The 12,669-nt window shown below is 43.5% G+C and overlaps 1 protein-coding gene across 3 annotated transcripts in view; it reads left to right on the forward strand.

Moving 5' to 3' along the window:
• LOC139418484 (A-type potassium channel modulatory protein KCNIP1-like) overlaps positions 1-12,669 on the forward strand; it is a 33,157-nt gene that overhangs the window by 15,964 nt on the left and 4,524 nt on the right. The window contains exon 1 of one of the 3 annotated variants that reach the window (XM_071167995.1): positions 2,405-2,621. The exons of the other annotated variants lie outside the window; for them this stretch is intronic. Coding sequence (XP_071024096.1) covers positions 2,561-2,621 — 61 coding nt within the window. The 5' untranslated portion in view covers positions 2,405-2,560. Of the gene's footprint in view, positions 1-2,404; positions 2,622-12,669 lie in introns of those variants that run through there. 3 annotated transcript variants of the gene reach the window in all.

The raw sequence follows: 12,669 nt of genomic DNA on the forward strand, positions 1-12,669 counted from the left end.
GGCAGAGGTTGTGGTAGGGGTAGAGGTCATAATGAGGGTGAAGCCAACAGCTCAAACCAGACAGTTCTTTGTGGGATACGGATGGATAATTCTGGGTCTATGCCTGCCAACCACCTTTCTTTACTGAATGCGTTATGGATTCCTGTCCTCTCCGCCAGGTCAAAGGCCAGTTTCCGGACAGCCGAGGGCTCTTTTTATTTCTGGGATATGACTCACCAGGTCACATTCCGAGACGAGACAAGCAGGTCAAAACCCTGAGGCCCTGCCGAGACAAGCAGGTCAAAACCCTGAGGCCCTGCCGAGACAAGCAGGTCAAACCCCTGAGGCCCTGCCGAGACAAGCAGGTCAGAACCCTGAGGCCCTGCCGAGACAAGCAGTTTAAAACCCTGAGGCCCTGCCGAGACAAGCAGGTCAAAACCACCCCAAATGGCTGTGGCCTTGGGTTCTGACCTGCTTGTCTTGGCAGGGCCTCAGGGTTTTGACCTGCTTGTCTCGGCAGGGCCTCAGGGTTTTGACCTGCTTGTCTCGGCAGGGCCTCAGGGTTTTGACCTGCTTGTCTCGGCAGAGACTCAGGGTTTTGACCTGCTTGTCTCGGCAGGGCCTCAGGGTTTTGGGTTTCACATTAAAAGCATGTGCAGTAAATGCCCTGCCCTATTCTGACCCCTAACAATTACCGCTATTCTGACCCTAACCTTCTAACCCTAACCCCTATTCTAACCCTATCCCCTATTCTCACCATAACCTTCTGATCCTAATCCTAACCCCTATTCTGACCCTAACACTTACCCCTATTCTGACCCTAACCTTCAGACCCTAAACCTAACCCCTATTCCTTACAATAGCCCTAATATATTCTCACCCTAACCCTAACCCATATTCTGACAATAACCCTAACCCCTATTCTGACCCTAACCCTAACACCTATTCTGACCCTAACCCTGGCCCCTATTTTAACTCTGACCCCTAACCCTAATTCTAACCCTGCTAACTGGGGGTTATCTGGCTATACTAGCAGACATTACCTTATGCTAACTAGCTGGCTAGTATTTATTTCACCTCAGATTGACTAAATTACTGCTAGAAACAAATGATCAACCATAAGGGGGCATCTCACATCCATTGTGGGGGGGGGGGTCCTCTTGACCCCATCATACTAACCTAAATGATATTTTTCTAAGTGGCAAAACATTTGATAAATGTACCTCAAAATCGTTTAGATGGAATGACTTCAAAAATGTTGATGAAACAGAGGTCATTTATAATTGATCAAGACTAGTGGCAGCTAGAGGAACTGTATAATTATTTTAGGGGGACATCTTGTGGTTTTTCTGAGAATTACGGGACACACACACACACCTAGCACCATAGTACCTTACCATTTTTCATTTTTCAAGCATGGTGGTGGCTGCACCATGTTATGGGTATTCTTGACATCGGCAAGGAATAGGGAGTTTTTTTGTCATAAAAAGAAATGGAATAGACCTAAGCACAGGCTAAATCCTAGATTGAAACCTGGTTCAGTCTGCTTTCCAACAGACACTGGGAGACAAATTCACCATTCACAGGATAATAACCTAAAACACAAGGCCAAATATATACTGGAGTTACTTATTAAGACGACATTGAATGTTCCTGAGTGGCCTAGTTACAGTTTGGACTTAAATCTGCTTGAAAATCTATGGCAAGACTTGAAAATGACTGTCTAGCAGTGATCAACAACCAAGTTGACAGAGCTCGAAGTCATTTTCAAAAGAACATGTGCAAATATTATACAATCCAGGTGTGCAAAACTCTAAGAAACATATGAAGAAAGACTCACAACTGTAATCGCTGCCAAAAGTGATTCTGACATGCCACTCAGGGGGTTGAATACTTGTTTTTCATATTTTCATTACAAATGTTAACATTTGTATTTTGTGTAGATCGTTGACAAAACAGATGTCAATGAAAACCATTTTAGGGGTGTGAATACTTTCTGATGGTACTATCTAGAGAGCTCTCATTTAGCAAGATGAGAGGCCACATAGCTTTAGATATTCCACCCTGTCATAGAGTAGACATGGAGGGAAGGTACGAAGGAGAGAAGATGAAGTAGCATAGTGAATGTGGGTAGTATGGATCACTCTCAGCCTGACATACTCTACATCCATGCCATTCACTAGTCTGGAGGTGTGAGCACAGCAACAGTTACTGACACCGCATAACAACAAGGTATGAGGAGAGAGGGAGGGAAGGATGGAAGAGGGAGGTGGGGGTGAAGAGTGAAAGACAGGGAAAAAGAGAGTGGGGTGACCGAGGAGTGAATGAGCGCAGGGTGGGAGGGGCATGGAGAAGCAGGAGCAGCTTGTGTGCGTTTGGGGAAGGAGAATTTGAGCCATTTTTTCGCTCACTCAGAAACGACGGCAAAAGAACAGGGGCACCACCATAGTGAGGCCCGGCGTGGACCCGACAGAGAAGAGACAGGGGGAGGGCAGAGGTATAGAGAGGGAGAAAGCCATAGAGAGAGGAGGACTGCTCAGTCCTCAGTTTGTTTGAACAGGCGGGTTTCCACGTCGACAACATGGGCGCAGTGGTCGGCACGTTGACCATGCAGACTAAGCAGAGGAGACGACCATCCAGAGGTATGTCAACTACAGTGCATTCGGAAAGTATTCAGACCCCTTGACTTTTTCCACATTTTGTTACGTTACAGCCTTATTCTAAAATGGATTAAATACATATTTTTCCTCATCAATCTACATAGAATACCCCATAATGAGTAAGCGAAAACAGTTTTTATTTTTTTTATTTTTTACAAATGTATTAAATAAAACATGTAAATACCTTATTTGCATAAGTATTCAGACCCTTTGTTATGGGACTCTAAATTCAGCTCAGGTCTATCCTGTTTCCATTGATCATCCTTGAGATGTTTCTACAACTTGATTGGAGTCCATCTGTGGTAAATTCAATTCAATTGAGACTTGATTTTGAAAGGCACACACCTGTCTATATAAAGGTCCCACAGTTGACAGTGCATGTCAGAGCAAAAACCAAGCCATGAGGTCAAAAGAATTTTCCGACACGCTCCGAGACAGGATTGTGTTGATGAACAGACCTGAGGAAGGGTACCAAAAAATGTCTGCAACATTGAAGGTCCTCAAGAACACAGTGGCCTCCATCATTCTTAAATGGAAGAAGTTTGGAACCAACAAGGCTCTTCCTAGAGCTGGCCGCCCAGCCAAACTGAGCAATCGGGGGAGAAGGGCCTTGGTCAGAAATGTGACCAAGAACCTGATGGTCACTCTGACAGAGCTCCAGAGTACCTTTGTGGAGATGGGAGAACCTTCCAGAATCTCTGCAGCACTCCAGCAATCAAGCTATTATGGTAGAGTGGCCAGACGCAAGCCACTCCTCCGCTTGGAGTTTACCAAAGGCACCTAAAGAACTAAGACCATGAGAAACAAGATTCTCTATTCTGATGAAAACAAGATTGAACTATTTGGCTTAAATTCCAAGTGTCACGTCTGGAAGAAACCTGGCACCATCCCTACGGTGAAGCATAGTGGAATCAGCATCATGCTGTGGGAATGTTTTTCAGTGGCAAGGACTGGGAGACTAGACAGGATTGAGGGAAAGATGAACAGAGAAAACTACAGAGAGATCCTTGATGAAAACCTGTTCCAGAGCACTCAGGACCTCAGACTGGAACGAAGGTTCTACTTCCAACAAGACAACGACCCTAAGCACACAGCCAAGATAACACAGGAGTGGCTTCGGGACAAGTCAGGAGTGGACCAGCCAGAGCACGGACTTGAAACCGATCTCGGGAGAGACTTGAAAATAGCTGTGCAGCGACACACCGCATCCAACCTGACAGAGCTTGAGAGTATCCTCAGAAAAGAATGGGAGAAAAGAATGGGAGAAACTTGCATCATTCCCAAGAAGACTCAAGGCTGTAATCGCTGCCTAATGTGCTTCAACAAAGTACTGAGGAAAGGGTCTTGCATTTATTTAAATGTGATATTTCCAAACACTTGTAGAAACCTGTTTTTGCTTTGTCATTATGGGGTATTGTGTATAGATTGGTGACGAGAAAACAAACAATTGAATCCATTTTAGAATAAGGCTTTAACGTAACAAAATGTGGAAAAAGTCAAGGTGTCTGAATACTTTCAGAATGCCCTGTACATCAATCAGACAGACCACAGAGAGACAGAGAGAGAGACAAACTCAAAAGACAGACACATAGAAGTCGACAATGACTGACAAGCAGGGACACCCTAACTGGATAGAGAACCTGAACTACACTCTCATGGTTATGACTGAATAACCATGGTCCTTAACCAGCAGCTAATGATCATGAGTTTGGCTGTGACATGTCTTAGTCTCTATGGGAACTCTAAGATAGCATGTACAGGATAATGCTATTATTATTAGTAGTAGTAGTAGTAGTAGTAAGCAACTTACTTCAAACTGCACAGAGAGACATAAATGGTATCCACAAGTTCATCTGACTCTGGGGAAGTAGATAAATGGCCTCATTGCCAACATCCCAAAGCATCCCTTTAAAAGCATGAGACCTTGCGATGTTTTATTATCAACTAATAATATATTGGATCTTTCTATGTCTTTGTTTAAATCTGATGGTCAACGATGATCGATTCAGATCATAATTCACCATAATAAGATGATAATATGGCAATGCAAGGGAGACATTTTTGCTTAGAACAAGTCTTAGACTGCTTTATTGCAGCATTATAGTGCATTAGAGTTGTGGGGCTCAGGTCAAAGGTTACCTTCTCTAATATGTCTGATAGCTAGAAAAACAGTTGATTCAGTAAAGTGACAAATTAAGTGCTAGGGGGCTACATAAATGGATAACATTATTGTTGAGGAGCAATGTCCCCTCAGACTGCCCTAATGGTTGTGTAGTAACAACAGTGGACAGGAAGATAAGTCAAGGGACAGAGCAATAGAGAAACTGAAAGAGTGAGAGTGACAAAACAGAAAAAGGAGATAGAGATGGATAGCGTGACTGACACAAGTGAACGCAGAGGAGAGCGAGGAACAGTGACCAGGGGAGGACTATGTGTGTGAAATATGTGCCGTCTTTCCTGAGGTGCACATTGCATGCTGTCCCACAGGCACGGTTGAAAGATTGTTGTCATATATAAGGATGCCCTTGAGAAAGACAGGGTTCAGAATCCTTGCTCCTGACTCAAAGGCCTTTTATTACAGTTGGTGTGTGTCAGAGGAGGCTGGTGGGTGGAGCTACGGGAGGAAAGGTTCATTCCAATGGATGGAATGGAATCAATGAAACGGAGTCCACGTGTTTGGTACCATTCCATTAATTCCATTCCAGTCGTTACGATAAGCCTGTCCTCCTATAGCTCCTCCCACCAGCCTTCTCTGGTGCGCACGTGTGAGCATGTGCGTGTGCGCTTGCTTGCGTGTGCACAGATGCACATGCATGTGTTCTCAAGAGAAGCAGAGTGAGAATGTGCGTATGTGTTTTGCATGTGAGCATGTGCATTGACACTCAGCTCACATCTCATACCTCTTCCTGTCCGTATGCTTGAAAGGCTGTTGTCATGGAGACTGCAGGGTTGTGGGGGCATAAGAGGGGAATGTGAACAATCCTCTGTGTTGCCTGATGGATGGATTATGAAGTGATGGTACTATGATATGAAGTAGACACTCCAGGGACTACTGCAATGAGTCACACTGTGTGGTATTACATGAGGGGCACCACCAGAATCATGTTAGGCATGGCTTTCTACAAATACCTCACATGTAGTGGGAGGTTGTATACTGGAGGGATATGGATATTTTGCCCAGACTTATTCTCAGTGATGAAATTCTCTGAATTGTTTGTTTTCTTGTTTTAAAATGGGGTAGTTGTTTAAAATGTGTTTATATTAATGGTAGATGTTAACAGAATTCCAATATACTGCATGTTCTTTTTCAATTAAAAAACCCATTTGGCAATCTTAAAACTGTTAATAGCAATATGAGTTATGGCTTGTGGGTGAGGGGGGAAATTCTGTATTCATACATCATCGCATTGACAATCAATTAGGAGGATTGATCTCCTTGATTAAAATCCTGACATTAATTAAGGCTGACGTTAGTTTTAATCATGTGACCTTGCTTCCCACAGATTAAATGTATTGATATACGCAGCAGCAGGCGGCTGTTGGATTCATCTCAAAAATCACTTGGCAACTCTGGGAAAATTATTTGACCATCACTAACACATCCAATCCCCTTCAGCGGTTTGTGAGAGAAAAATCTCCTTCAAACAGCGTGTTTTCTGAAGAGGAGAGACGGCGTGTGTTTTTCTCCTGGAGAGGAGAGACGGCGTGTGTTTTTCTCCTGGAGAGGAGAGACGCCGTGTGTTTTTCTCCTGGAGAGGAGAGACGCCGTGTGTTTTTCTCCTGGAGAGGGGAGGCGGCGTGTGTTTTTCTCCTTGAGAGGAGAGACAACGTGTGTTTTTCTCCTGGAGAGGAGAGACGGCATGTGTTTTTCTACAGGACAGGAGAGACGCCGTGTGTTTTTCTCCTGGAGAGGAGAGACGCCGTGTGTTTTTCTCCTTGAGAGGAGAGACAACGTGTGTTTTTCTCCTGGAGAGGAGAGACAACGTGTGTTTTTCTCCTGGAGAGGAGAGACGGCGTGTGTTTTTCTACAGGACAGGAGAGATGGAGCGATGAATAGATGGAGTGTGTGACGCAGAGGTTCTGACAGCAGTGTCAGATAAAGAGACATTCCACCTTGGGGATCTAAAACTACTAAACTCAGTGCCTCCTCCTTCACCACTCTCTAAACAGCCATGTCAGAACAGGTGCTGATGAATATTCATTGGATGAGAAACCATGAACCAATTAAGTACTAACCTCAGACAATCTCTCTCTGACTGTCTGATTTGCCCACTGGCCTACGTCCCGTCTGGACCTGGCTGTGACTCATGGGAGATGTCTCCTAATTGTGACTGACTCCTTAAAGACCTATTTCCACAGAGGATGTATCTGGTCCTGATCATCATGGGACTGAGTCACAGGAATTGTTGTCTTTCAGATAATTGGGTTTGTTTTGCAGTGATATGTGGTATTGAAGCTCTGTCCAAAGGCTGTTGTGCATACGTAATCAGACTGTAGTTGTGGCAGTATTCTGCGTATTATAAAAGTATTGAGGCCGTTAGTATTGAGAGGCCTGGTTTCTCTTTGTACCCAGGCTGAGCAGAATGTGGGTATGTCCCTCAACATCATGCTGGGTTTGGTTTCATGGGGTATCTCTTTTTTTTACTCCAATTTAAATGAGGTATGTGTCTAAATCTTCCACCCGCTTCTCCTTATCCCTCCCTGTGCCCTCCAGACATCATCTGGATGCCTTTATTCTTCTCTGCCTCCATGTGTGTTTGTTTGTGTCCTCCTCTCTCTCACTCTCACTCTTTCTTCATCTCCTTTTCTCTTCATCACTTCAGCCTGCTGCCTTTTCACACATTCACTCTATCCTACCACCCACTATCTCCTACCCGCTTTTCATCCTCTATATCATTCCCACCTTTTCTATCTCCCCCTCTTTCCCTAGCTCTTTGTTGAGGACTCTATAGCAGTGAGGGGCAATTTTGATGGGTGTGTGGGCCACAAAAAATCTGAACTCATCATGAGGGGCTTCAGTGGCTTGGGGGTTTGTGTACGGACATCCATACCCCCACATGCAATCATAGCCTTTTGGGGTAACTAAATGAGAAAAAATTGAAGTTTTGGAGTTCATCTCCTGAATTTTTTTTTAAAGTTTTTTATATATCAGTCGGTAAAATCGACCATGATTACTACATGTTTAGATAGCTGGCTAGACTAACTTACTAATAAAAAAAGTTTAGCTGACAAGGGCTAATTGAGTGACTGTCAGTGACTGACATAACATATAGTGTGTGGGTGTGTGCGCGCGTGGGTGCGTGCGTGCGTTACATGTACAGTATCAGTCCAAAGTTTGGACACACCTACTCATTCAAGGGTTTTTCTTTATTTTTTACTTTTTTATACATTGTAGAATAATAGAAGACATCAGAACTATGAAATAACACATATGGAATCACGTAGTAACCAAAAAAGTGTAAAACATAAAAATATATTTAATGTTTGAGATTCTTCAAAGTAGCCACCCTTTGCCTTGATTACAGCTTTCACACTCTTGGCATTCTCTCAACCAGCTTCATGAGTTAGTCACCTGTAATGCATTTCAATTAACAGGTGTGCCTTAAGTTAATTTGTGGAATTTCTTTCATTCTTAATGCATTTGAGACAATCAGTTGTGTTGTGACAAGGTAGGGGTGGTATACAGAAGATGGCCCTATTTGGAAAGAGACCAAGTCCATATTATGTCAACAACAGTTCAAACAAGTAAAGAGAAATGACAGTCCATCATTACTTTAAGGCATGAAGGTCAGTCAAGGTAAAAGAGAAAGATATATCTCGTAGTTAGTGAGGAATGAGTGTCTTTGTGAGAGTCTGTGGGTGAGTGTGTGAAGTCTGTCTCCTGTAGAAGAGCCGTCTAGCCTGTATGTTTCATCTCATCATCTATAATCCAGATGATCATAAACCTGGAGGGCTGTCCTCTTCATCTGCATGATCAGTGTTGGTACTGATACGTGATCTGAATTGACTGACAATCATTTAAATCAGTTCAAGGATGGAATCAAACGAAACCATGTCCACCTGATACAGTAGAGGACCTAACCCTCTAATAACCAAAACACAATTTGTGAAGTTGATCGAATGTAAGGATTGCGTGGAGGATCAAAAAGAAGAGAACACAATTGAATATAAGCTGTACTGCACAAAGGGATTCAAATGATAAAGAAAAGCCTATCCAGCACGGGTGTTCGGGATGGCGGCGAATACACAGTGTGTTCAGGGACCTATTACCATGGAGATGCCAGCAAGAGCTAGGCACTCTGGATCAGCTGATTCAGCTGTAAGGGGATTGAAGCTTTGGGCAGATTCTGTTGGAATGATGTATTATACCAATGAGGTACAGACAGACAAGAACACTCAATGTGATGTAGTAAGATCTGTGAAGTCTGGCTCATTAGGAGTTACAGGTGGGATTTGATCAGTACATCAGTCAGTCGTGTCTCTTCAATCTGAATGATTGGGGGGGGGATCAGTGTCTCCCTCTGTGAATTAAAATGTCAAAAATGTCAAATGTAATTGCCAGCTTCCACTTCCTCTGCAACAGTCCCTTCTTCATTTTAATGTCCCTCCCTTGCACCCCTTCCCAAAGCCTCAGTGATGCTAACACAGTTACTGCTGGACCTGCAGGGTAGGGTGTGTGTGCGTGTGAGATTTGAATATTTTCCAGGTATTTTACAAATGTTCCATCCCAAGGATAAATCACTTTTCTCCCAGGTAACCCAGTGTTTCCCGCCAAACAGGAAGTGTCATGTAAAAGCATTATAAAGCATATAAATAGGCCTGTCTGGATGTGTTTGGAGATTTGATTAAAAAAATCCAAGCCTGATGAGCCCTACATTAAAGACATTTAATGAGCCCAAGCTCAAAAAATACCAAATGATTGGGGGCTTTTGATATATGATATAGGCTACTTATCAGGAATCAAGGTAAGACCCAAATGCAGACTGTGTGAAGTAGCAATGTTTATTGTAACCACAGGGACAGGCAAACGACAGGTCAAGGCAGGCAGGGGTCGATAATCCAGAGCAGAGGCCAAGGTACAGGACGGCAGGCAGGCTCAGTGTCAGAGACAGGCAGTAGTCAGGCGGGCGGGTACAGGCTCAGGACAGGCAAAGGTCAAAAACCAGGATGACGAGAAAAAGAGCGAGTAGGGAAAACCAGGAGCTGAGACAAAACGCTGGTAGGCTTGAACAAACAAGTCGAACTGGCAACAGACAGACAGAAAACACAGGTAATAATACACAGGGGATAATGGGGAAGGTGGGCGACACCTGGAGGGGGGTGGAAACAAGCACAAGGACAGGTGAAACAGATCAGGGCGAGACACTACATATTATGAAAGGTGTGTGTATATGCAGAAGGCTTTCACTTCTCTTCACGAAGATTGAATGGTTAGGGGTCTGAATAAATAACTGCTATAGCCTACCACCACCACACGTTCGCTCTTCTTTCAAACTACTTCTATTGGCTGCTGTATTTAACATTCAGCAAACAAGAGTTAGCGTCCCTCTTCGAATAGTCTACTGATATTAGAAGTGATATGACGTCCAGCAAGCTATTCTAGTCTAGCTTTTCCTGCATGGGACTTCAAGATCTAAGGAGTGTTTTTTAAAGAGTGGGGTCAGCAGCGCACAGGTGTGTGCGTATTGCGCAAGAAACAGAAGTTAGAAGCTTATTATGAAAAACCCATAATTAATTAGCTAAATATACAGTAAGGCTAATACTGCATTGAATGTATTACCTGAAAGAGGTAGGCTAGGAAATCTATACAGTGCCTGTATTCAGACCCCTTGACTTTTTCCACATTTTGTTATTTTACCGCCTTATTCTACATTGGATTCAATTGTTTTTTTCCTCATCAATCTAAACACAATACCCCATAATGACAAAGCAAAAACAGGGGTTTTAGAAATGTTGGTTAATTTATTAAAAATATCACATTTACATAAGTAAATGTACTCAGGACCCTTTACTCAGGACTTTGAATCACCTTTGGAAGCGATAACAGCCTAGAGTCTTCTTGGGTATGACGCTACAAGCTTGGCACACCTGAATTTGGGGAGTTTCTCTCATTCTTTTCTGCAGATCCTCTCAAGCTTTGTCAGGTTGTATAGGGACCGTTGATGCACAGCTATTTTCAGCTCTCCAGAGATGTTTGATCGGGTTCAAGTCTGGGCTGTGGTTGGGCCACTCAAGGACATTCAGAGACTTGTCCCGAAGCAACTCCTGCATTGTTTTGGCTGTGGGCTTAGGGTCGTTGTCCTGTTGGAAGGTGAAACTTCACCCCAGACTGAGGTCCTGAGCACTCTGGAGCAGGCTTTCATTAAGTATCTCTCTGTACTTTTCTCCGTTCATCTTTGCCTCAATCGCGACTAGTCTCCAAGTCCCTGCCGCGGAAAAACATCCACACAGCATGATGCTGCAACCACCATGCTTGACCATAGGGATGGTGCCAGGTTTCCTGACGCTTGGCATTCAGGCCAAACAATCAAGCGGGCTGTCATGTGCCTTTTACTGGTAGAGTGGCTTCTGTCTGGCCACTCTACCATATAGGCCTGATTGGTGGAGTGCTGCAGAGATGGTTGCCCTTCTGGAAGGTTCTCACATCTCCACAGAGGAATTCTAGAGCCCTGTCAGAGTGACCATCGGGTTCTTGGTCACCTACCTGACCAAGGCCCTTCTCTTCCGATTGCTCAATTTGGCCGGCCGGTGTGCCTTTCCAAATCATGTCCAATCAATTGAAGTTACCACAGGTGGACTCCAATCAAGTTGTAGAAACATCTCAATGATGATCAATGGAAACAGGATGCAACTGAGCTTAATTTTGAATCTCATAGCAAAGGGTCTGAATATTTATGTAAATAAGGTTTTTTATTTTATTACATTTGCTAAAATATTTAAAAAACAGTTTTTGCTTTGTCATTATGGGGTATTGTCTGTAGATTGCTGATGTTTTTTTTTTTTATTAAGGCTGTAACGAAACAAAATGTGGAAAAGGTTAACAGGTCTGAATACTTTCCGAAGGCACTGAATATAGGGCTATACATCAATCTAGAACAGGATTATCTATTTTGGGGTTCATGGAGAGAGACAAAGACTGCGAGAGAGTGCTTGAGCGTGCCCTGATTTAAAGCAATGATATTCGATTGATAGGCTGTTTTTAACTCTGCAGATGCAATTAAAAAAGATATATCTTTACAATGAAAAAATAAGGTGACTCCTGAAAGCCATAAATTTGACACTCATTCAGTTTTTATATTACTGTAGCACAGACTATGCTGCAGCAAATGTAGGCCTACCTGTCGCAATAAAAAAAAGTTACTGTGATGAGATAGATGACAGGTCTACATGCATTGTGAACTGCGTCCCATATCGAGATGGGCTGTCTGTCCCCACCCTGAGCGTTGATGATTCATCATGCAGTGGCCGTAGAGATGCCACATTTAGACATTGCTTATCATTTAACAGTTCCAATTTACGCCATGCTGTTCATATAAATCATTTATTATAATTTACCTGTTTCTCAAGGATATTTATCCTGATTAAAGGGAGTGGTTTTGGGTGGTAAATCCCGATAAATTCTGCTCATAGTATAGTTCATACATGCATAATCTATGACACATCCAGCACAAAGCTTGTGTGTGTGTGTGTGTGTGTGTGTGTGTGTGTGTGCTTGCATGTGTGATGGGTTGATGATAGACTCCTTTCATGATATGCAAGAGTCTGTGTTTTGAAATAGCGACGTGTATTTGTGTGTTTTAGTTCTGAGAGGAGCACGTCTGTGCATGTTCCCTAGTCTCCTCCAGTGGGCCAGAGGCTGTCCCTCCCCCGCCCCCTCCTGAGAGGACGCTAGCTCATCACATCATTACCCAACATTCATCTCTCTCTGGCACCCAAAGCACAAAGTTACCATCCGTAGAGTTCCCCAAATCCATAACGGGGAGACCTCTAATCCTCCCTCCCTCCCTCCCACCTCTTCCTCCATACAATC

Source organism: Oncorhynchus clarkii, chromosome 10, assembly GCF_045791955.1.
Source record: "Oncorhynchus clarkii lewisi isolate Uvic-CL-2024 chromosome 10, UVic_Ocla_1.0, whole genome shotgun sequence".
Classification (NCBI taxonomy): Eukaryota; Metazoa; Chordata; class Actinopteri; order Salmoniformes; family Salmonidae; genus Oncorhynchus; species Oncorhynchus clarkii.